The following is a 26,517-nucleotide window of genomic DNA, read 5'->3' as shown; positions in this document are numbered from 1 at the left end:
AAGCAGGTTTAAATTGGGCGCATACTAGACATCCTCTAGTATATAATTCCACATCTTGGGACATATGTGGCCAGTAAGCATAATCTTTTAGTATTTCTAATGTCTTTTGTGAACCTCTATGGCCTGCAGTTATGGCATCATGTGCATGGTGTAGCATTAGTCCTCTGAATGAAAGGGGTACTACCCACTGTATTTGCCCTGTTCTGGACTCTCTAATCATGAGCCCATCCTGTAATCTAATTCGTGTTTTGTTCTTTAATAACACCCTCAACTCTTCTTTTCCCATACAATCATTTTCTGTTAAAGGATTTTGTTCAGGATCTATCAAATGATTATAATAGATTCCCAAAATTTGATCATTCTTTTGTGCCTCAATCAAATCTTGGTCTGGCGTGTCATGACTCCACTGCACCACTGGTTGATCTACCTCCTTTGGTGCTTTAGAACGTGTGACTGCATCAATTTGTATTTCACCCATTAAATAATCAATAGGTAGCAATTCTCCCATCACAGCCCCAATCTTAGCCAGATGGTCTGCCTTATCATTTCCCTCCTTATCCTCTCCTGGTGTTTTTAAATGCCCACGAATTTTTCTCCAGTATATTGTTAATTTATTTTCTGACACCAATTTGTCTATGGCTTGTATCATTTTTCCATGTTTAAGTGGCTTTTTGTTGTATGTAACCATGCCTCTTGCTTTCCAACCAGGCAAATACTCCACAAAGCTATTCCGTGCATAGTCAGAATCAGTCACCAGGACAATTTCACTGAACTTTTTATCAACTGCAGTAGCAATTGCTTTATAGATGGCTGCCAATTCCGCCACCTGACTGCTCCTATCTCCAATCCTCATCCCTATACTAGGAACGCCTTCACATTTCAACCAGACATTTCCTATTCCTGCCACTAATTGTTTATTACTGTCATTTTCAATGTGAAAAGCACAACCATCCACATATACAGTTGGCAAATCCTTGCATGTTTTTTCATCAAAAGCTTTGTGTGGTGATTGTTCAAATTCCTGTAAACTAGCTTCCACATCCATTTCATTTGTTATTTGTTCAGCTGCACAGTCATGTAAATCAGCTAACCCTTGAGCAATTGGGCTCTTTTTATTTTGTCCATATCTTACTTCTACGGGAAAACCTTGTAATGCCAGTGTCCATGAAGTGATTCTGGATTGCGCTAGATTGCCTGATCTAATTCTTTTACTCTCTAAAAATTGCAAAGGTTGATGATTTGTTTCAATAATCACCTTTTCTCCCTGAACAATGGGGCGGAAATGTTGTAGCGCCCACACAGTGGTTAATAGGGCCTTTTCGCATTCATTAAATTTCATTTCAACTTGGGAAAATGCCTTACTTGCATATGCAATGGTTTTGTGATTCAAATCGTGTTTTTGTGATAACACTGCTGACATACAATGTTCAGAAAAGCCTATTTCTATAAAGAAATCCCTGTTCTTTATGGGGTATGCTAAACATGGTGCCTTTACAAGACATTCCTTCAATCTAGCCACTGCATCAGACTGCTCTCTTTCCCATCTCCAGGGAGTATTTAGTTTAAGCAGTTTAGTCAATGGTTGAGTGATTTCTGCATAATTCTCAATGAACTTTCTGTTATAGCCTGTCATCCCTAATAAACTTTTTACTCCTTTCACATTTTTAGGATCTTTTAATCTTTGTATGGCCTCTATTTTCTTCCTTTGTGGATTTAGCCCATGTTCAGTCACTTCATGCCCTAGAAAGTTCACTTTTTTCTTGCACCATTGTGCTTTTTGCAAAGATACTTTGGCGCCTGCTTTCTGCAATTGGCCAAGCACATGTCTTATTTCATCAAAATGGCTTTTAAGGTTTTCATTTTTTATCAAGACATCATCCACATAAACTATTGTCCCTCTTTCCGCTGCATCTGGCATGGCCTTTCTCAAAAAATATGCCAAATTCACTCCCACTATTGATGTACCCGAACGGAGCTCTAAGCCAGGCATATTGAGTCCTGTCAAATGTAAAGGAAAATAGGTGTTGTATCTCCTCTGCCAATGGCACACACCAATATCCAGATGTGAGATCTAACGTGGTAAATACATTTGAACCATGTATCTGAGCTAGGCCCTGATCAATGAATGGTAGTGGCCATCTAGATACTGGTACTCTTTTATTTAACTCTCTTAAGTCTGCACACAGCCGCCATTGACCATTTGGCTTTAACACACCTAAAATAGGCGTATTGGATGTGCTATGAATGGGCCTAATTATTCCCCGTGATTCCAAATTTTTAATAATCTCTGCCAATGATTCTAAACATGCCAGGGGTAGTCTATACTGGCGTACAAACACTGGATTTCTGCTACAACCTTCTGGTAGTGTGGCCACATGTAAATCAGTTAAACCACAATCATAAGCATCTTTTGCAAATACATCCTTAAACTCCATAAATATTTCCCTCAGATTGCGTCGATCCTCATCGCTGTTACATGCATCCGCTAAGGAGATCTGCTCTTCTACCATTCTGGAAAATTCTGGAAACTCTTCTGGTAAAGGAATCTCAGCGCTTTCCTCTAACTGTGTGGCTGTGTCTTTTTGTAGAGCTGCCACTTTCAAATATTTTGGCATATCAGCTTCCACTTCAATGGGCTGATTTCCTGTTTCATTTTCATTTAAATTAAATATTATGCAATCCTCTTGATGGCAACACACTGTCTCATTTGAATCATAAGGATACACAGAGTGAATTTTAAATATTCCTTTGGGCTGAGAGTCCAGGTGTTCTGGCAACTCGCCCTTGGCATCTACATATTTTTCAGGAATATTCCCAATCACCATGTTATTTAAATCTGCCGTATAATGTGATTTTTGTATGGCCATTCCTAATGGGGAGTTTTCCTCTAAATGAACGTCCTGACAACCTTTATTATTTACCATGATTTTTACAGATCCCTCACCAATGTCTACCAATGGAATGTATTCATAATCCAGGCCTTGCTGTTTTATGGATTCATTCATGCATACAAATGCATCAGAGCCTTTCATCTGCTGTCCATTTTTGCATTTCAGTGTTATTGCAAACTGTTTTGTAAATGCAGGAACAATAGTATTTTTCCTCATTTGTAATTCGACTGCATAAGGAACTAGTTGTGCACAATGATAAGCCCTTCTTTTGTCTTCAAATTCAGGCGCCGGCCCACCTAGGCGTGACCATATTTTTTGATTAAGGAAATCTAACACCATACACATTCTGTGCATGATGTCATTGCCCATGTAAAATTCATTTTGTGCTCCACTCACTATCCATACATTATGGTAAATTTTTTTCTGCCCAATACTAATTTTAAGCATGCATCTGCCTGTAATTCGGTTTTCAAAATCTGGACTGTCCAACCCAGAAACATATTGGTTTTTAATCCTAAATTTCGGGATTTCTTCCCTCTCCATAATTTTTTGCAACAATTTCTCATTAATGAAACTCCTTTCATGTTCAAGCGCTAAAGTGGCTTTTATTGTTTTAAGATAATCATTTATACCAGCGTGAACCCATGGTTGCTCATCTTCCATGTGTATCTCTGCCAGAGTGGTAATGTGTTTTTCTGAATCTGTTTTAGGAACAATATTCTGTTTGCATGTATTCTCTTTTAAATAGAAACGTAATGTGTGTTCGTCTATGGCAGTCTGCCAATCTTTCCTTGGGTCCAAGTATATTTGTACAGGTAGTTTTTCATTGTGGCTCTGATCTTTGTCTTGACACATTAATATAACAGTGACACTAGGTATGCAGCTATTCTGGAGATATACCTCCACAGCATCATTTGTTTTGGCAACGGTGTGACATTCTTTTATATTGCTGTTTTGTGATTTTAGTTTCTTAGGCCTCAATGGTTTTTTGGTTAAGGACCACAGCACTCCATTCACCCCATCTATGAGAGGAGACAATCTTTTCAGGCAATCTGTCCCCATCAGAAATGGAATTTCACAAATAGATGTGATCAATACCTCTTGTTTCATTCTGTGCTTTCCTATTTTTATGTCAACCTCAGTTACACCTATGATGGGCACCTCCTCCCCATTAAAGTTATGCACTGGGCCTTGATTTGCCTTCACTGTGATCTGACTCTGGGGAGGCCTCCCTTCATTGATACTCTTTACCAGCTCCTTGGACATAATTGTGGCCTGTGCGCCAGTGTCAATCATAGCAAAGGTGTGGCATTTTTCTTCTACAGTGATGGGTGCATAATATCTGTCCTCAACTTCCTCTAATACACATAAGAAATGTGAATTCTTACTGATTTCAGGGCTCACCTTTCTCAGGTCTTTTTCACTTTTGGCTAAGCACATTGGTAAATGAAAAGACATTTTTCCCTCCTTTTTACCCATTTCTGTGCGAGGTATTTTATTCATTTCTCCATGTTCAGAGGTTTTTTGGAGTGTGGCCACCGTTCGCCCATCCATCTGGGTAACATCAGAGACCACATTACAACCTTCCAACTGAACATGTGTCACAACATCATTCAGAAATTTGTCATTTTTTAATTCTGTGCATTTGTGATCATTTAGTGTAATACCAGCCCTTTCAGCCTCTTCAAAAATATGTGGCTCAAAGAATTTTTCAGGTGATTGACTTGTACCCTCCTTGTGAGTATTTCCTTTTTCTGTCTGTGTTTGGTAATTGTTTTGCTTGCCCAGGGAAGGAGCTATGGCATCCCCACTTACTCCCTGTTCACTGGTATTCCCCATGCATGAGTCATTTTTCTTAAATCTGTCCCTTTGTTCTTTTGGAATTCCTAATGTTTCTTTTTCATTTGTGCAAATCTTTACTGTTTTATTTAGCTCTAAGTTAAACCGTACCTCTTTTTTAGAAGTATTTACACTTTCCATCACAATTTCATTTACTGGTACTTTCATTTTTAATCCATTAGTCATCTCAGAGTCGTTATGCAAAGTTATATCAGAGCAATCTGTCATTTTGGCACTGCAGTTATCATGAGTACTTAGTCACTTTTCGGAAGCCCCCCGGTCATTGCTATGGCCATCAGCCCCCTCTTTGGAAGGTTGTTTTTGCGCTGTATAGAGCTTTCCTATTTGCTCAGCTAACATTTTCACTTGGGCCTCAAGGCATTGGAACCTTTCCACCTCTCTAGGATCCTCTTTCTGTGGCCTAGGTCGATATTGGTTGTTTTCCCCCTGATTGGATCTATTCTGATACCTCTCAGGTGATTGATACCGGTTGGGATGGTTTCTGAACTCTTGATTCATTTGTGGAGGGGAGCGGGTTGCACCCATCCTTTGATTATAGTCCCCTGGTGGGGAATCATTGTACTGGCGTGGACTGTAGTTCACGTTTTGCTTCATGTCCTGTCTCTCAGATTGTGGGTACTGGCCCCTATGTTGATTTCCATTATCAGTAAATCGATCCACATATCGGGGCCTATCCTGATTACCATATATCATGGTGCTGGGATCAAATCTGCTCTGTGTCCCCAATGACTGGTAGGGACCATCATTTCTTTGATCTTGATTTTGTCTCTGGTTATGGTTCATACCTGCCATATCAGACCGGTATCTTACCCGGGGTCTATCTCCTAAATATCTAGGGCTGATGTAGCTCTCTCTATTACTAGGATCATGTGATTGGAACATTGGTACAGGAAATGGCGATCTTTGTTGATTACCCCTTTGTTCAGGTGTCACATTATTTTTACCTTGGCTTTGAGCAGACTCAAGGGACATTTTGGCTGACCTGATTTCCATTACTGTGGCTGAGGGTTCTTTAGATTTAGGCCTAGTATCTTTCATTTTATCACTTTCTCTACCCTGACAATAGAGTACCTCATATAGCTTGGTGCTTTGATGTACAATCCATTCAAGGGACTTGTCACGGTCAAATTCACGGACCAATTGGGATATGATGTCTTTCTGTAGCCCATAGAAGTATGCGGTTTTAAACTCATTGGAATTTGAGTCAAAAGATACATCAAAGCGAGAGAATGCTCTTTTTAAGTCTTGTAAAAATTGGCGAGGTGATGTATTAGGTCCAGCAGTAATAGTGTACGCGACTTTCTTTGCCTCCTGCAATGACTGAAAAGGAGAAAAATGACGCCTAATTTCTTTTTCAAACTCCAGCCATGTCATATTCTGCTGTTCATTTAATCCCCTTATGATGCTGGCCGTCGGGGCATCTAAAGTTAAATGAAAATATTGTCTGTACTGTTCCTTAGGTATCTGGAGCGCTTTAAAAATGTCATGCACCGCTTCTAAGTGATCCTCAATGCAGCATTCACCTCCCTTTTTAAATGGTTTGATCAGGGCTTTAATGGATTTCATTATTTTTATGGGGCTACTTGTTGCAATGCATGGAATTGCACTATTTTGTGATTCAATCCTGTTTTCAGGTGTATGAGATTGGTGGCTGCCCCCAATGGGAGTATCAAATCCCCCAAGGGCGCTGCAACCAAGTTCAGTCACCGGTCCTGTCACTGGGGCACTAGCTCTTTGGGCAGAGCTAGAATTCACCTCCACTCCATTGAATGTGGTACCCTGCCGCCTCTCCTGGGACCTGGGAATGCACATTTGCTGTTCTAAGTCCTTACACTTTTTAAGGAGTCTGTTGGCTTCATCATGCAAATAATTATTTTCATCACTCATTTTATTAATTGCCTCCTGCATATCGCACATTTGCATTTGGCATTCATTGAACTCTTTATTTCTCTTGTCTCTTTCTTGGATCATTTTAATCATTTCTTGTTCTGCACTCTGGAGATCACCTTCTTTTTCGCAATGTTCTTTTTGTAAAATCTGCATTTCTGAAACAACCTCATCTTTATCCTGCCTAATGTGATCCACTAAGGCTTTTAAGTGTGTCAATTCTTGCTCACTATCTTCAAATTGTTTCTTGCTTTTGGATAACTGAGTATCAAAGTCTCTGCATTTTAATTGCATGTCTTTTTGGCATACATCCAATTCTGCTCTCAACATTTCCTGATTTTTACTTGCCCCATCTAATTCAGTCTTTAACCTGTTAATTAGCTGAGTATCATTCTCTTGCATTCGCAGGGACTTGTTTAAAATAAACCATATTTTGCCGCATAGCCGTATTAAACAGTCTTTCTCTGCACTTTTATCGGCTGCATTCAATAATCTTGTAAGGCAGACCTGAATTATGCTGCCTTCTGCAAAAATATTGTCTAGTTTTTCTTTCTGCACCTCACCCTGAATGCGGTTACTCCATTCTAAGGTACTGTTCGAAGACCAATTCCCATGTGCAAATAACTTTGCCTCTAAATATTGCACTAGATCTGAGAATGTGGTTTCCCTTTGTGACATTCTGAAATTCGTTTTTAGTGGCACACTGCTATTATAAAATGGGTTCCCTTTAATGTGCAAATGGCAGTGTGAGACACGCTTGCCACGCCCAGTAGGTACTCTATGATCACTTTCCCGGCCTGCAACGCACCATAAATATGTAGGGTATTTTGTGGAGATTTGGGGCCTGACGGTATTTTATTACCGCCGAAAAATAACTTAGCAATTATCACTCTTTGTATTCAGATTTGGCCATGTGCAACAATAATACAATGGACATGCATTATTTCAGCACCCAGACCTGCATATTTGGTATACGTGGTTGGTGGTATTTTGGTGAGCATAATTCCCTTGTTGTATTTGTGGCCCCAATGTCCAGAATCCCTTATCTTCGCTTAGATTTTTCGTGTGATCACTAGAGAGACCTCAGACCTGCATTCTAGAGATACCACAATTTCCAGTGATAGTGTTGGTGCGCCACCATGGGCAAACTCACTGACTTATTTACGACAGAGAGCTATATGTGGTAGTCTTGGGGTAATTTCCACTACCTTATATACGGTAGGGAGCTATGTTCAGAGAGTCTCTCTTCCCGTTGGCTCATGTACCTCCAACAAGTTATACTACAGTCACTCACAATTATTCATACTGATTCTGACATACACACATCTGTCTTAAAATGACCATTGCACTGTTTAAAAATCTCCCCACATCATTGGCATTGTAATGGTAAATAGAAAATAAACCACCCGTCTGTTTTCAAATATTTTCTGTATTATAAAAGTTGCATCTAGACATGATCTCATTCTTTACAGCAATAAAATGGAACAATCAAAGCATTTTCAATGACACACTGCAATTATAGTGGCGGAGAACAGAACTTAAATTGCAACATTAGCACTTGATTAAGACACGCACGGGACTTTCATTTTTCTACACTGACTGCATACTTTCGTGCACACACACAGCTCCCCCAGTTAGGTAATTACCTTATCTGTTCAGATGCTTCTCTCTGTGAATGTGGCTCTCTTGGCTTAACTCCAACAAAAAGGAACGCTTGCCTTCTCAAGCCGGGGTCATTGCCTGGAATTCTCAGCTTTTTCAGATAGGACTGCCTCTGCCAGTGGAAAGGTAATTCTTTCAGCTTTCCCCAGTCTCGACTGCAGCAGGACACCCCCACAGCCAGGTCTTCTCCCCAGTAGTGCAGAAAGATGTCTGCCTGTCTTTTTCCCTGATACTGCCCACTAAAACTTTCCTCTCAGCCCTCTTTATGACGTGTTCCAATGAAATCCATCATCTCTCATCCTCCTATTCTTCAACAATAGCTTCGCTTATACATTTGCAATTGTTGCAAATCTGACTTCCTCCTTCCTGCCGTTACTGTGCACAACAACACGGATAATCAGGCAGAGAAGAGAAGAAAAAAAAATCTGCACACTCATTTAAATGGTTTTTAAAGTATGCCTAATTCTGCAGTAGAGAACACATTTTATTAGTGATTTATATTAAAATAAGGTTTTATTAGTCAGGTTAATGGTTAATATGTTAGCTGTTAATTTTCAAATGTGTCTCTAGCAATATAGGCATTTCAGGTGAAAAATAGTGTGCATTTTTAAATGAACACGTGTGCTTTTAACTGTAAAAATAGATTTGCATCTTATATGTTAAAATCGTTTTTGACTGAATAGTCTGTCTTTCCTTGTTAATCTGCTAACCCATATAGCAATGCACCGCACCCTTGTGGTGGTGCTGCAAAAAAAAATGCTACTTGTGCAGTAGTGCTGTACTCTGTGCTGTAACATGCCAAATATCCTTACATATACTGCACAAAAGCAAATGCATGTTGCAAATGCCTCCTCAGTTCATCAATATATTCATGAACTGTGGATGCACTCACTAGAGTTTGCTCATGTGTTCTGTATAGTAGGTGTTGTGGTAACACCATTTTCCTACCTGTTAAGACCTCATGGGGGCTAACACCTGTTGCTTTGGCAGGAGTCGACCTGATTGCCATCAAAACCAATGGTAAACGCAAATCCTGCTGCCATGGCTGTCGTCTCATTCTGTACATAAAATTGCTCATCATGCAACCTAGCCATACCCGAAAATTGACAAATGCAATTGTTGAGCTTTGGATTTGCAATTATTTCAGATGAAAGCATCAAATCCTCATTAAATTATTCTTCAGTAGACTGGTTCCTTGCGAGAGATGTTGGAACAGAACCAGTTGAAGATGGGTGTGGGGAGGGTTTGACGGGACACAATTACTATCAGTCTGTAGGGCTCAAAGATGCAAAGACGACCCAGGGTAGCAGATATTAGTCAGTAATACCTTTGCAAATTTCTTGGCAGTTTGAGGGCGTTAACCCAGGCTTCTAAACATATTTGCATTATTTTTTCTCAGTTTGAGGATGCAGCCGTTCCGATGGTCCAGCAGCTTGCTGGCATTGAGTCAGGGCAGAACAGAAGGTAGCTTCGGTGTTGAAGTGTCTGCTCAAGTTTAGCGGATTGGGTGGTTGCCAGGTTTGGTCAGAGGTCTGTTTGATGGCGGTGGAGTTAGTACCAGGATACGCAGCTGAGTCTATTTGATATGGAGGCTTGCAGTTCGGTAAATACCAAGGTCTGGTCGATTGACTTACAAAAGCGGTGATGAAGTAGCTGATGTTGGAGCAGTGACTTGAGAAATGCAAAGCAGCAGTACTTTGTTGGTTTGAGCTGACGTAACCACGCACTTTAGCTGGCGTTGAGTGGCAGTGAACTGAGTTCAACAGACAACTGGAAATTGGAGAATACCTAATGCCTAAAGAGAGCTAGGCATCTGTTAGGCGACAGAGCTCTCCCCTGCCTTGGAACACCTGCCTTCCCCTCACAACTGGAGCACATTAGAAAGGACTTCTTTCTCAGCAGGGTCCAGTGAATTCTCATTCCAGGGATGGTTCAAAGAAGAGGTGTGAGACCCCTTCTTTGAAAGGCAAAAGCCAACAGGTGATCGGACCAAAGCTAGCCTGCCTTATTTGTCCAATCCCTGCTCTTCAAATGAGTAGACATCCAAAGTGCCTTGTGCTACAGGAAGTGGAGGGGACAGGGAAGAGAGGGAGAGGGAGAGGAATAGAGAAACAAGATGGCAGAATCTTCCCACGCCCATACAGAGGTCTCCATGGCTCCACTAACCCTGACCCCTGAACTGCTCAATAGAATAAAAGGGCTTTAGAAATGCAGCACCCTGGTTTGAGGCCTAGCCCTTTGTGAATGTGTTCCCCCCTCTGCTTTCAGGCCTGCTTCCTATGGAGGGAGTGGCTGTCGCTGGGGAAAGGGTGTTACCTGCCCTTACAAATGGGCAATACTCCAAGGCTACAGTCCTGCCGGTGGACATGGGGAGCCTTGTCTGGAACAAATACACATGACCCTTCCACAGCTGAACTGGGCCCACATGGCTGACACATGTGATATCGATTTAACGTGTCTTGGATAACTGAGAGATGTTGGCCACTATACCTTAACATGGGTATTGCAAATTTGTACAGTTTAGATTGGCACTAGGACAGAATCCTCAGAGAAATTACGTTTTTGGAGCAGGAGTGGATATCTTAATGCAGCCCCTGCACTGCAGAGCTGTTACTGCCACTGCAGCTGTCAAGAGAGCACCTGTGACCTGAACCTGCTCTTTGCCACTGTAGGGCAGGTGCTGTCATCAGGCTACTGAGGCAGCCATGCTCAGGTGTACATGTTTTTTCTGATCAACAGATTACCCTTTCAGGTATGGAATTACCTGCATCATTTTATTATTTCATACAAATCAAAAAAGCGAGGTATTTCACAACCTTGCCAAATGGTAATTCATCTCAATGGGAAATTGGCCAAAATGTAATTACACAGCATGTATATGGATGCCATGAAAGGTATATTTGACAGCTACCTGTATATGTACTTCAGTGCTAGGGATGGTGCCTTGGTGGTGTGGGTGGGTGTTCTGAGAAAGGGGTGTATGCTCTTTCAAAAAACTTCCTATACAGCTTTAGGTATGATTTCAACAAGTGAATGTTGGTATTGTTTTTGATGACTTGGAGGAATGAGAAATAACAAATGTGAGGGTGGTCAAGCGCTATGGGTGATAGATTTAGGGCTGCGAGGAGCAGAATTGTGGGAGATTGCGGCAACCAGGTAGGGATGAGTGCAAGTCTGTGAATGGATTTCAAGATTGGTGCCAAAAATTTCTAAAAGGACTGGTTGTGCACGGGAATCCAACAAGCAAGGCAGTGGTTTGGAGAGAAGCAGGTGAGAGACTGGTATCAAAGCAGAATATTTTGTCACATGTGAGCAAGAGGAAAGTGGGGAGACCCAGGAGGAGTCTAGAACAGTAGTGCAGGCAACTGAGAACTAGATTGGAGGTGATCTTTTTAGAGGAATGGTATGGTTTCTAGATTCATCCTAGCAGCAGTGTCTGTGGAGGGGATAATTATGATTGGGTATTTATAACGCGCTTAATACCCAGAGTTTTCTAAGCGCGGACCGAACCTGTGTTGCTCCACGTCGTCTTGCTTCCAAGGTGAGCGTCTTTCCCCTGAGCTATCCTCCCAAGACTGACATGATGGAGCTTTAAACCTCTATCTACTTAACAGTGCTAAATTGTAGCCTTGGGAGTGCTAAATTGTAGCCTTGGGGGGGGTGGGGGGGAGGCGGATCAGTCAAATTCCTTAACGTTTAATATTTGAAACCTTATTTTAAAGTTTTTTTAAAAAATTGTCCTTGGCAAATGCCCCACTGGACTGCCGCTTGGTCCATCTGGACCACCACTGAAAACTTGTAAACCCTCCAGGAAAAAAAGAGCACTTCGATACCACTGGTGTAATTGATCCCAGGAAGTTCTGCAACGTTGCTGGAGTGAGGCGTGCATCTTTTTTATGCAGCTTGTGCACCTTCTCTTCTATGTGAATTGCAGTGTACAAGCTTTTCTAAAGTAGAACAAATTGGTGTTGTATATTGAGTACTATTTCTCAATGATGTCCAAGTTAGGATGATTACTTTTCAATCCTCTCTCCACACAGCCCTTGCCTTTCCGATTTATGAGAAACTCGTACATGATTTTTAGGAAGAGGGCAGAAGTGCCTAATGCAAATTGAAATGTATGGGTATGCAAACGAAACCAGGCTGGTGCATGCACGATCTGCAGGCCGCGAAATGCACTCAAAGGTGTAGAGCAATCTGGGGGGGTCTGAAGTGGACACCATAGCCTTCTCTTCAAGGACACGCGTGCAATAATCAACCCTGGAGAAGCCTCTTTGCAAATGTACAGCATATAACGTTTTTTGTTCTTTTTGGAGGCTTTAAAAAAGACATTTAAATTTACATCTCCAGACCTATTGGTGTTGCTAGTGCTTCCCGAAGACAGCCATCTTTCTTATCCAAAGAGTGATGACATTCAAGCGACAGAAGGGGAATTACGAGGGGCAGAATCCATCCATCTAAGTGGAGCTTAAGTTGAATTTAGATACCCCCTTGTCTCAACAGGATGGCTGTTGATTAGCAGAAGGGCCCAGCATTCAAGCTTGTAAGGCGGCTGAATGCGAAAACCTGATTGTCCGAAATGGGCGCCATTCCACTCGGAGCATGCACAACTTTCTAGCCTCTAGATTCACTGAAAGGTGTGTGTGTGTGCATTACCTGCTGCCGAGTCTGCCTATTGAGTGCAGTTGACAGCACTTCATGCTGCAATCCCATATTTCAAATGGCGGATTACCCACACATGCTGTCCTCTGATGCAGAGTTTTTCAATTGTATACATTTTTAGTTGACTGCGTTATACAAAATAGTACAATTTTCTGATTAGATCAACTGGAGGTATTTAGAGCAGACCTCAACCTTAACTACTGAACAGCCGACAAGTAAAAAGATTGAATAATCCCTGTGCTGGGAAAACCATTACGGCACAACCTGAGGAAATGCAGCAAGAGTAAAGTAAAGGTCTGCTGCTTCGATCAGTTCATAACGCGATTATCTTTTCTGCTTTCCCCTTTCATATTTTCTTAGGATAATTCCAAGAGAACTTCCATGAATGGGTCAGTCATTCAATAGTTCTGTGTTTTGTTTTTCTCTTTAGTCTGCATCTTCAGATTTATCGGGTAAGAAATGCTGTGAGGGGCATAATACCGTTGGCAGACATTGTGTTAGAAATTGCAAACCAATGCAATTCAGTAGCTGCTTAAAAAGTGCCGCGGAAGGGTGTGGGGGGGGGGGGGTTCTCCCTTCCTTGCTAAATTGAGAGGACCCTAATACGAAATCCAACAAGTCTGTTCTTTGTCCGGGTTGGCTATAATCCTGTTTGTGCCCAATTTTTGGAAATTTCAGCCTGTCCCATTCATCAAATGCCCTCTCGCTGCTTTAGATTGCGCTCTGTAACTCACAGATTGACTGACTTTGCAGAACTCTCAGCTGTGGATCTGATATTTATTTTTGCATTTGTTGTGAGCAGAACATAATCGGGGGGGGGGGCGGGGGGGGGACTAGCGTGGGGTTGCAGCCAAACGGGATTTGAAGAATTGCTATATTCTACTTGTACTGCTAATGATCAAGTGCTCTGGTATCAGACCTTCTGTGTGAAGCATGTCTAAACCCATCTACTGAACATTCTACACACAGGGAGTTCTAGTAGTCCTATCGGAAAATGTTGCCTTTAATTTCGATGTCTATTTGTTTACTTGTAGGTCTTGGAGGAGCGTTGGGCTATGCTACAGGAGCAATCGACTGGCAGCCCACCTTTCTGGGATTTTTACTGGGATCTGAATTTCAAGTCATGTTCTTCATATCAACTTTGGTGTTTGTGGGGTTCCTTGCAATTCATTTGTGCAGCATCCCTGAAACTCCTCTTATTGCCAACAACCAGGAAACCAAGCCGTTGTTAAAACATGAACTATACGAGTACGGATCTATAGAGAAAATTGGAAATGGACATTTGAAATCCACACTGGAAGATCACGACTTAAGTTCCGTCGCTTTAGAGGAAGCCAATTCAAGTGAACCAGAGGTAATTATATTTGACTAGGTCACGTAGCATGGTTGGCCTTTCCTAAAGTTTGATAAATTAACCATCATTCACCGTCGATATATATATTTTTTCTGTAATGTGGCAGACAACCCATGTAAGTTGTTTACTCGCTATTTTTTTTATATTTTATTGTACACACAAAATGTACAGCACTAAGTTGTAACCACCCACAGGGAATGCACTAAACGGAGTCGAACATTTGTGCGTGTATAATCTATTTTAAGGTAGATACTTGCTCTTTCTTTACACCTCATCCAGCATGTGCATTTTTATGTATTCAGACACAACTGCTTGCTTAGTTTTGCACCTTCTCCCAAGGCGTTTACCATGCAGAAGGGCTTTATTCCGGTCACATGACTCACCTGTTTGCTGGAGAAACCAGGTTCTAAAGAGTGTGGATCCTATAGGGCCCAGATCCGATGGCTTCCATAGCCTGCTCTACGTTAATTACCTTTAAACCTGCACTTCATGTCAAGATACTATTGCCTGCTTTTCCTGGACCCAGATCTACCACATGGGGAAGTTTTTCTGTGAGTACCCATGTAATGTGCTTACTGCTACAACAACAGAGGAAAGATAGCTCTGTAAATGTGCAGTGACCCCATGACAAGCCTCCACGCGCAAGACAGACTACCTTCAAATTAGAGTTCTCTTCAATTCCCTGGGAATAAAACCTCACTGTCCAACACTAAAAGCTATGAGAATTGTACAGTGGAATCATGTGTCCAAAGCTCACCCTTGACCATGAGGGCAGCCAACCTATAGATTTCCTTTTGAAGTTATGCTTGGGGCATGTTGAGGTTATCAATTGATCAGTACAAGTTTCTCCTTTACAACTGTACTGGTGCGGTCCAGTATTGGTCCCAGAACGTAATGCTTTTTGGTCCTTTCTATAACCAAGCACATCTCTACCAAACCACAGGTCCTCTCACGGGCAGAAGGGGGGGAGGATGGCAAGAAGCTTAGTTAACACAAATATCTTAGCTTTGTTGGTGCTTAGATTCACATTGCTAAAGTTTAAAAACGCAAAGGTTAACTCCATTTGATCGAATGTGCATCCATCTAGGGGCAACCGCCAAGAAACCCTGTGGTAAGTAATCAGATTTGGGAGTCAAGGACTCTCATTAATAGTGGTTGGCAGCTTGAAGATCTCCCAGATAGTTTGGCCTACAACACCCATCAGCCCTAGCCGGGATAGTCCATCGTGAGAGATCATGGGAGTCTTGGGCCAATACATCCAGAGGGGCGCTTTTTGCCAACCACTGACCTACTGAGATCAATAAGTGCCTCTCCTACAGTCGGAGGCCCTAGTTATCCTACTTCACATCAGCATCAAATCGTCCACCCAAGATGCCCCCTGCCGTGACAGCCCCCTCGGCCAAGGACCAGAGGCTAAGGACAACTCCAGTGGTGTCTGCCAGTGCAGCCATCAATCTGCTGAGCCTGATCAGGTAAGTCGAATCTGGATGTGTTTTATTGTGCTGTGCTAAAAAACATAGCCTTTTTCCCCTTCTAGGAAAGTCGAATCTAGGTGTGTTGTATTGTGCTGTGCTCAAATAATTAGCCCACAACTTGGCGTGCACAACTTGGCCATGTGTGCTCATTTCTCTTACTGTGTGCGCTCCCTCGCCTCGTAGATCCCCGCATCATGTTCCATCCCTCCCCTGCGTTTCCCTTCTTCCTTCCTCTCGCATCTCAGCCCTTCCCTCTTCAATCTATTGTGTACTATTCTGGCACTGTCTCACGCTCCACTGTTTTCTGGCATTATGTTGCATTGCCTGCATTCTGATTCTAGGTTCCTGTTGTGTTCTTTGCCTTGTTGACTGTATTGACTTTGGGTTTGCTCTCTACGGTTCTTGATGATTGTGTTGCTATCCACGGTTTGTGGCATCACATTGCAATTGCCTGCATTTTGCACTTCTATGTTCCCTGCTGTCCTCTGAGTTGTGCTTTTGGTCCTGTATTGCATCTGCATTCTTTACTTCCAGGTTGCCTGTTGTGCTTTGCCTTGGTTCTGTACTACATCTGCATTCTCTACTTCTAGGTTCCCTGTTGTGCTCTTTTCTTTCTGATTGTTCTGTGCTGCATCTAATGTGCAGGTCCATTGCTCTTGTTCTTTGTTGTGCTCCCCTCCCTTTCGTGTCTACCCCCTGTGCTTCCCTCCTGTCTGCCCTCCCCACTCGCCACCTTGTGTTCCCCCTCCCCCCATGCCCCCTCTCCTGCCTGGGCTTCCATCTCCCTACCCCCCCCCCTTTCCTCCCCGCGTCTCCTATGGTGCTCTGCCTCACATATTTTTTCTAACTGCTTTTCTATCAACTCTCCTATCCCTCTCACTAACTCTGGCAGGAAGAGGCTCAAAAGGGACATCCTTGTCTCCAACCCAGGCCTCCCTATCGCTGATACCTCTACAAGTGCTTCCTCCGGACAGACCCTTATTGACATACTCTTTGTCGTTCCCTATCCAGGCGTATGGACCCCCTCCTGGCCCTCTTCCACCCCTCGAAGACCATAATTAATGTCTACTTAAATGGCACAGTCTTGGTCCAGGGCCCTCAGGCCAATCTCCTCCACTTTGATAGATGCTTCCCACGCCTTACCAACTTCCTTTCCTCTCCTGCTATCTCTTTGTACTCCCCTCTGGCTCCTCTGCCGCCTCCTTCCTCGGTCACCTCGTTGGCACCCCCTGAGGCTTCTCTGGCCATCCTATTGCCTCCATCCTCTGCCACCCCTCTGGCACTCTCTTCTCCTTTTCTGACTACCCTGCCTTCCCTTCCTCCTCTCTCCATCCTCGGGCACCTCCAACTCTTCTGCAGGTTGTACCTCTGGCCTATCCCTCTCCCCGGAAGTCCTTCCAATGTGGCAACCTGCTTCACATTGCTGAACAAGAGTTGAGAGTAGCAGTCAAACACTCTAACATCTGCCGTCTCCTGGAAGAGCTTGATTTGGATCTACTCGCTCTCAGCGAGACTTGGTTCATGAGCCGCTCTGTCACGAGTTTCGATACTCTCCTTGCTGATGGCCACAATATCCTCTCCGAATCCAGAACCAACCGTCTCGTTGGGGGTGTAGCCTTGATTTTCCTAAGTGGATCCCTGCTTCTATCGTTCTCCCGCATTGGATCTTTCATGGATTCACATACTGTGAATATTCCCGTCGTCGGGCTGGGAAACCTCAGTAACTTTAACCTAGCGTTTTCCTATGGAAAACTTTGACACCTTAGTGTCCTACTGACGTCCTTGTTGGGTGCTTTAGGCTACCCAATAGGACATTCAGTATAAATAGCCCGCCCCGCGGCTTCCCTCAGATTTCAACTCTCCAAACAGTTGGCATCACCTCATTTCCACTCTTCGTGTTCTACACAGGCTTTTCGTTACTATCAGCCAGTATGTCATTTGTGGGCTAGAAAAAATTGCTGTTTAGGCCATGTGCTACTTGCGGCCTAAAGAAGTTCTTCGAGGGGGACGGCCATGCAGATTGCCTGTATTGTCTTTACCCCAATCATTCGGCGGATGCCTGTGAGCTCTGTCATGGGTTTTCACAGAAAGACTGCAACTGCCGGCTGATTGCTTGGCTTAACGAGGGCACTTACCCGGGTTTGGAGGTTTTGTTCCGGGGAAGAAAGTCCTCGGCTCTGGTGGTGAAGAGGTCTACGCAGCAGAGGGTGATGTCCGCGGAACCCCCGCCAAGAAACAGCGCACAGAGGTGAATCCAAGTTGCATCGTTCTAGAGGTGCGAGTAGTTCTTCGCTCTCCAGGTCGGCAAGACTGGACAAGTCTAAGGGGTCGAGTGATAGGCCCAAGAAATCGGTGCATAAGTCTGCATTGGGGGAGAAGGAGAAGGTGAGAGTCCTCTTCGAAGCACTCATCGTGTAAGGACCGGCATTGGTCCTCTTCCAGCTGAGACTCGTCCAAGCACCGTTCCGGCACTTCAATCATGTGGCCGGCATCGCCGGAGAAGGCCAGGCCAGTGGAGGCCTTGGTGTCATTGATGAGGTCGTCGACAGAGGTTCAGTCATTGATGATTGTGGTACAATCCTCACTCCCTTCGTCGACAGGGTTGTCATCGGCTCAGTCTACGGCCGTGACCATCAGTGGTCTGCAATTGCTGTCGTCGACGTAGCTCGAGGTGGATGGTGGTTTGTTGCCAACGGGAGATCCGTAGCAGTCTGGGGCCAGCTTCGGGCCGTTGCTCTCAGTGGACATTCTCCAACAGGATCCAGCTTTGTATTCAGTCTCCTTGTGTCTGGAGGAGGACCATGAGCCAGGTTTCCTTCCATCAGCGCTGGGTTTGCGGGTGGCTGGTCCGTCGAGTGGGGCGGGGGCACCCCTCTTCCTGCTGGTGAACCCTCACTCTGCTGTCTATGTAGGTGTTAAGTGCGCTCCAGTCGCTGTTGGGACAATTGGATGCACGACGTCCAGCGGCTCGGAGCCCGGTGCCTCCAGTGGTGTGTAGTGTGCCTGTTGAGGCCACTCGCCCGAGTCTCCCCAGGAATTCGCCTCTGGTGCGGCTGACGTTGCCATCACCGGTGGGGTTGGGCCTTCCCAGAAGTCATCCGGAGGAAGGAGAGCTGGTCGATACGGAGCAGGACTTGTGACACGTTGTCGACTATGTCCTCGTCGCCCAGGAGTGATGATACGTGGGGATACAGACTCAGAGGTGGAATTGCCTAGCAGCCCTGTTCAGCCATCTTCGCCGGACGATATTTGGGTGTTTCACGCTATGATGGCGACGGGGTGCCCCAAATTTGGCCTGGCTCCTGAAGAGGATGAAAAGTCTGTTTGTTTTTTCTTTTCGACCACACGGGGAAGCAACGGAAGGCAGTCTTCTCGGTCCCCTTTTTGGACCATGTGTGGCAGGAGGGCCTGCGCACGATGCTCCATCCTTTTTCGGAACCAGCTGTGAAGGGACATCTGAAGAAGAAGTTTAAGGCACCTGATTCTACCCCCAAGTGTCTAATGTCTCAGCCCCCACCAGAATTGGTGGTTTCCGCTTTGGCGAGTCGGAAGGCGAGGGGCCAAAACAAGTGTGTTACGTCACCAGACAGTGAGGCCAGAAAACAAGACACATTTGGGAAGAAAGTCCTCACTATGGGTGCTACGACAGTGAAGACGGCGAATTTCTTGGCCATTATGGCCAGGTATGCCAGGGAGATGTGGCACTGGTTGGACCCGCTCTTGGAATATCTCCTAGAGCATGAACACAAAGAAGTTATGCTGCTGGTTCGAGAGGGGGAGGAGGCCTCCAACAACAGCATCAACATTGCAGTGGACTTGGTGGAGTTGGGCTTCAAGCAAATAAATAACTGTGTTGTTCACCGGAGGCAGGCATGGTCACTGCGCTGACTTTCATCCGGAAGTCCAGCATAAAGTCGTGGATATGCCCTGTGAGGGGGGAGCATTTCTTTGGAGAGGAGATCGATGAGGCGCTCAAGGACATGAAGGAAGACTGAGTCAGTGAAGTCCCTGGGGGCTCTGAAAACGGCCCGTTCTTTTTGCCCCTTTCAGGTGTTTTGAGGGGCCTCTGGTAATGCCAGATATGCCACCTCTCGTGAACGAGGTTTGTCGCCGAGACTGCTCTTCCCAAGGTTTCAGGCGCTCATTCCAAGCGGCGCAGAAAAGCAAAGGCTACCAGGTGCAGCGTAAGAAGGGTCCTGCCTCCTGAGCTGCTAAGGGACGTCAATCTAAGTCTCACCAATGACTGCCATGTGGGCAGTCAACTTGGGGGCAGGGTGTCGCGACACGTTGACGAGTGGAATATTATTACTATGGACCGCTGGGTACTGGATACGGTACATCTTGGCCACTCGTTGGAGTTTCGGTGTCCTCGACTCCTAATTCCACCTGTGCACGTGGTGCAGCCGCACCTACCTGTCTTGCAGCAGGTTGTTGAACTCATGTTGGCGAAAGGGGCAATAGAACCAGTCCCTGTGTCGGAATGGGGACAGGGGGGTGTACTCCCGGTATTTTGTCATACAAAAGCCCAGTGGAAAGTGGAGGCCTATTCTAGATCTTCGGCCATTGAACAAGAATCTGCAACGCCTGTAGTTCAAGATGCTGACGCTGCAGGATGTGATCCAGGTGGTGCAGCCGGGGGAGTTCCTGGCGTCGTTAGATTTGGAGGAAGCTTACTTCCACATCCCGATGAGGGCAAACCATTGCAAGTTCCTGTGCCTTCTGGTCGTGGATGACCATTACCAACTCTGTGTCCTCCCGTTTGGGCTGAAGTTGGCGCCCAGAACATTCACAAAATGCCTGGCTCCAGTGGCTGCCTTCCTCCGCAGGAAGGGGCATCATTTGTACTCTTATCTCGCCGACTGATTGGTATGGGGCCTGTCACTGGAAAGGGCGTTGGAATCTCTCCAGGAGTCCATGCACCTGTTATAATGGCTGGGCTTTGCATTAAACTTCGCAAAATCCTTTCTGATGCCATCCAGGGAGTTGGTTTTTCTCAGTGCCCAGTTTCTCACACAGGACAATCTGGTGGTGTGAGAGAGTGGTGCAGTTGCAGTCCAGATCGGCCGAATGGGGCCGAGGAACGGTAGTCTCGGTTCACAGTTACATGTCACTACTGGGGTCCATGCCGTCCTGCATCCCCCTTATCCCGAACTGTCGCTTGTTCATGCGACCGATGCACAAATTTCTTGCAGACAGGTGGTTGCAAAGTCGAGGTTTATGGTCGGATAAGCTGGTCATCTCCAAGGGACTGGTGGAAGCCCTGCGATGGTGGGCATGCACAGATTTGGTACGAGGCATGCCCCTGCTGGAGCTGGATTTTCATTTCACGATGGTGGCAGACGCCTCCCAGGTGGGTTGGTGGGCGCACCTCGACCAGTCGCAGGTCCAGGGCCTGTGGTCTCGGGAAGAAGCAGGATTGAACATCAACGTACTGGAGTTGCGAGCAGTGCACTGTGCCGTGAAATCCTTTCTCCCTCGCATCCAAGGCACAGTGGTTCGAGTGTTTACGGAGAATACCACCACAATGTTTTATTTGAGGAAGCAGGGTGTTAGGCAGAATTATATGCAGTACCCTTTGGGAACACCACACACCCTTAGGATTACAAGTGACTGTACAAATTCACCTTTGGTACAAGCCTGTACCACACAGTAAAGTAGTAGTGATGGCTGAGCAGCCAGACCTATCTCAAGACTAAAGTGAGCAGTATCAATAGTTACACAATGGACAGCAATTACTATGTTTCAAACACTGACTCAAGGTTTCTGAGTAAAAGAATATACAGTTATTTAGACATCAGTTATTAAACAATTCACTATTATCAAGCAGTAGAAAAATCATGTTACCAATATACTACACCGCACCCAATAGATTCTGGACAAGTTAGGCTCAAAATGAAGTGTGAGCAAAATGGCACTCCAGCAATTTAAAAGGGAGGGAAAGGCAAATTTAGACAGAAATTGAGCAGCACCAACAAGTGAGTAAGCAAGGCAATCTACAAAAAGGAACTACAGTGAGGAAATCAAATTAAAGGGGCCTGGCCCAAATTCAAAGTTTTTGCAGAGGATCACACAGTTCACAGTAGTTCGGGGTTAAGTCTTTGCCAAGAGTTCAGAACGAAGTTGGTTGGACAAAAATTACTTTATAGAATGGAGAAGGACAAGCCCTTGGGTTGGCGAAAGATTTCACACTTTCACCGCAGCTGGAGGAAACAAACAACCGGGTTAGCACAGTACCTTTAAAGCAGAAGAATGCTGTAGCTGAGGCAGCAGTTCCTGGCAGGTCCTGCAGGATCACGGTTCCTGAAGCGACTGTCGGACTGACAAGGAGGAAGAAGACTGGAGGGACCTGCACTGCCCAGGGAAGAAACCAACAGTAGAGCACAGCGATGAATAAAAGGTGCGTCCTTAAAATGCAAGCCAAGTCTGTTCCTCCTGGCTATCCAGTTCACTGTAGCTCTGTACAGCGAATTCGACCAAAGAAGGGAGACCTGGTGAGCAGTTTGGTGAACTGGTTGTTCCCACCAGCTCAAGGGGAGAGGATTCCTTGCAGATCTTCCCTGTCCTCGAAGTTTGAAGATTCGGACCCGCAGGAGGGCTTCACCGGGAGGTTGTCGTGGTAGAGGTCCTCTTCTGTCAGCTTCTCATCAACTCTCCCGATCCAGTGGAGACTCTGCCTTTCCAGACCCAGAGACCTGCTTTTTGTGCAGTTTTCCCTCATTCACACAGCCTTGCTGTCAATCACACAGCCGAGTGTCTGTCCCGTTGGGACAGTCACCACAGCCAATCATATCAGAGTGCGACATGGGTCTCCAAGGACCCCTCCCTCACATCCGGTCACCCTCAGACATACAGGCGCCTAAGGAGGGCTTCTGTGCAGAAGCTCGCGAAAGGAAGGCTAGCAAAGGAACCAAACCTGGTTTGGCACGCAGAGTAAAACACAAGGGATTTTTACAAAAAGAAATGGCGAATAAACCCAGCCGGAACCGTATAAAAACGTATATGGTCCAGCGTGTTTAAGTTCGAGGCTACCAAGATAGCCTAAAACAATACCAGGTCTATTTAAGATAACCACGGAAGGAAAAATAGGGTAGTTACCACTGCCACCAGCCAAGTCTTAATGAAATGGGAACAAAACAATGTTCCAAGAGAAACAGACAAAAAGGGATAAGTATTAACCCTTTCCAGAACTCTATGTAAGATAGTTGATACTGGGTCTGTGAGTTTTAAAACAGACTAATAAAGTCAATGGCAACTTTACATACTCTGGGTGACGGTAGTCAGTCGCAGAAAATGGAGTCTGAGTTTGGGAAGTCTTAAAAGACAACCTTGTGTCACTGCACTGAAGGTGCTCTGTAACACACAGTAAAAAGATGCCTATGGAGAAGGTGAGGCTCCACAGTCTATGGGCACAAGAAAATGTTAACACACACAGCAAAACACATGTAAGAGTGGGAAAAAAGGCTCACTCTTACCATGTAAAAAAAAAAAAAATCCTAGAAATCTAGCAAAGCTGCTGAGGGACTCAGTAGGTAAGGGAAATTAGCCATTCTGGAGAATTCTCCCTAACACAGGGGGAGGGGGAAGAATTCTCCGCTCCTGTCAAGAGAGGCTCAGGAGGTGTGGCATTAGGCTCGGGGAATTCACATTACAGCTTACCATCTGCCGTTGGTCTAGAATGTGCAGACAGAGGCTCTCAGCAGAGATGGGGGGGCAGTTGCATGAGTGGACACTGAAGAAGGAGCAGGTGACGAAGAGCTTCAGGAAGTGGGGGGTCCCCCCCCCCCCCCTCGACTTGTTTGCCACACCAAAGAACAAGCAGTGCCCATTGTTTGCCAGCCGAGTGGCTCATCAAGGGTCAAAAAAGGAGATGCGTTCTCGTTCCCATGGACTGGCCTCTTGGGGTATGCTTTCTCCCTGTTTCTGCTGCTTTGACGGATAATCCAGTGGGTGCGCAGATACCCGTGCAGAATAATGTTAATCGCCCCATTCTGCCCAGACAGATGTAGTTCTCAGATCTCCTTCATCTAGCGGTGGAAGACCTGCTTCGTCTGGTGGCAGAACAGGATCTCCTTTCGCAGGACAAAGGTAGAGTGTTGCATCTCTGAGCCTGGCAAATTCACAAGGGGGGTCCTGGGAGTCCCTCTGCCAGACATTAGTCCTGGTTACGAGAGACTTACCCAGAGTCTTCAGCTCACTATCTTTCACAGAGAAGAAATATCCCAAACATATCAGTCTTTGTCCTGCCCTGGGGCAGTCCAGCACCGAAATACTAGGCAATTCTCCTCTGAACAAGAGTACCAACAGCATCCTCAGACACGTGTTTCGGTCTGGTTGGACCTCATCAGTAGGGAGGAGCTGTACCTCTCTAAGAATAGTGAGCAAGGGGTCCACGTCTGGATTCCCCTAGTAACTTAGGGTGAGACCCAAAGTTACATAAATATGCAAATTCACAAGGGGGGTCCTGGGAGTCCCTCTGCCAGACATTAGTCCTGGTCTCTGAGCCTGGCTGCCTGGCTCCTGACCACTCCGTGTTTGGTCATTTAGGTATTTCACAGGAGTGCCGTCGGATCCTGGAGGTGGCAAGGGCACCTTCCGCGAATGTCTGTTACAGTGGAAAATGGGTGAGATTCTGTGCTTGGTGTGAACAGCAGCCGGGAGTGCGGCCGTTGGATGTTACACCGGCTCATGTTCTCCCATACCTGCTGCATCTTATGCAGGGGGGCCTGGCATTGTCTTCAGTCACGGTGCATTTGGCGGCCATTTCCAGATTCACCAGACGGCACCATGCTACTCCTCTGTTTAGTGACAGATTGGTTAAGCATTTTCTGAAAGGACTTTTTTGGACATTTCCCCCGGAGAAAGTTTTTTTCCGGTATGGAGTCTTAATGTGGTTCTCGCTTCTCTCATGAAACTGCCGCTTGAACCCATGTTGAGAGTGTCCTTTAAGTTCCTCTCGTGGAAAGTTGCATTTCTAGAGGCAATCACATCTGCTGGAAGGATTTCAGAACTTTAGGCGCGGTCATTGAACCACCATACCTGCGGTTCCTGAGGGAGAAGGTTTTCCTGTGTACTAATCTGCACTTCATACCAAAGTGTGTTCAGAGTTTCACAAACAGCCTACAATTGCCTTGCCCTCGTTCTTCGCTAAGGCGACCACGCCAGCGGAAAGAGCCCTGCATTCTCTGGACATCAAAAGGGCGCTAAAGTTTAATCTGACCCGTACTCAAGACTTCATTAGCGGTTTGTGGCGTTTGGTCCCTCCAGCAAGGGACAATCCATTTCCAAGGAAAGTCTTCCCCGTTGGGTCTCGTCCACAATTTCATTTTGTCACGAAAAGGCTGGCAAGCCTTTAAGGGGCACTCCTTGAAGCCCATTCTACTAGGTCCATGGCGTCGTTGGCGCTCTGGCCTGGAAGCCCACTCATTGACATTTGCCAGGCGGCTTCTTGGGCGGTGCCGCATACCTTCCCCAGACACAATTGTCTGGGTCAGGAACATGTGGAAGATATCCAGGTGGGACAGGCAGTCCTTCAACGCCTGTTTCAATAAGGTAAGTCCTGCAGCTTCTGGATTTTGTGTTTACTCCACCACTTACTGGTTATGTTATCCTGCATGGTGTTGGATGTTATTTGTTTTGTTCATGGTTATGGCCTGGGGACATGGGGTTGGTTTGCCTGTCATGCACCTCCAAGGGTTGTTCATACTGCTAAGTAATTATTCACAGCATGTGAATCCATGACCGATCCAATGCTGGAGAAGGGAGTAGTTCCTGTAACTCCATTTCTCCAGCATTGGTATCTTTCATGGATTCTCATGCTCCCGCGGGCCTCCCCCTGCAGGCAAACCGTGATTCAGGTTTCCTCTACTTTGGAGATTAAAATCTGAAGGGAAGCCGCGGGGCTATTTATACCGAACGTCCTATTGGGTAGCCAAAAGCACCCAAAAAGGATGTTAATAGGACACTTGAGGTGTCGAAGTTTTCCATGGGAAAACGCTAGGTTAAAGTTACTGAGGTTTCCCAGCCTGACGGAAATATTCACAGCATGTGAATCCATGAAAGATACCAACGCTGGACAAATGGAGTTACAGGTAAGAAACTACTCCCTTCCAATGCAGCACTACACCTCCTTTGAAGGCCTGGTCTGCAGGCTCTTTATCTCTCCTGGCCTCTCTCTTTCTCTGTGGCCACTATCTGCAGGCCGCCTGGCTAGGTCGCCCTCTTCCTCTGAGTGGGCTGACCTCTCCTCCTCGCTCCTTGCCTCTACCTCTCAATTTCTCCTCGAAAACTTAAACATCCACCTGGATGCTACCAGCCCTTCTTCAGGGCTCTTTCAAAATCTCTGTGATTCTCTCTATTCTTCCCTCTGGCCCGACTTGCTCTGCAGGGCACACCCTAGATGTTCTGATCTCTTCAGACCTCCCCTTCTCTAACCCTCTCAATGCTCCTCTCTCTTGGAGTGATCACTTTCTCCTTTCTTCCCACCTCTCTCTTCCCCGCAGGTCAAGCCGACTCCAGCACTGCCACCTACCTTCTCGGTCATCTGAACAACAAAGCATGGGTCAGTTGAGGCGCTTGCTGCTACTTTCTCTACTCCTCCTGCCCCTTTGGCTCACACCCTGACACAGCCCTCTCTAACCTTCACCTCTCTATCTCGAACACTCTTGATGTCCTTGCCCCTGTCATGATGATCCGCTTGAAGCCCAAATCCAAGTGCAACTCTTGGTAT

General features: G+C 45.5%; 1 protein-coding gene across 1 annotated transcript in view; it reads left to right on the top strand.

Moving 5' to 3' along the window:
- Window positions 1–26,517, top strand: part of SLC45A2 (solute carrier family 45 member 2) — a 434,015-nt gene that overhangs the window by 113,033 nt on the left and 294,465 nt on the right. Inside the window, exon 3 of the mRNA XM_069627092.1 lies at window positions 13,997–14,316. Coding sequence (XP_069483193.1) covers window positions 13,997–14,316 — 320 coding nt within the window. The remainder of the gene's footprint in view (window positions 1–13,996; window positions 14,317–26,517) is intronic.

Source organism: Ambystoma mexicanum, chromosome 6p (assembly GCF_040938575.1).
Source record: "Ambystoma mexicanum isolate Mex_15411 chromosome 6p, UKY_AmexF1_1, whole genome shotgun sequence".
In the NCBI taxonomy this organism is placed as follows: domain Eukaryota; kingdom Metazoa; phylum Chordata; class Amphibia; order Caudata; family Ambystomatidae; genus Ambystoma; species Ambystoma mexicanum.
This window is presented reverse-complemented; position numbering and strand designations above follow the sequence as displayed.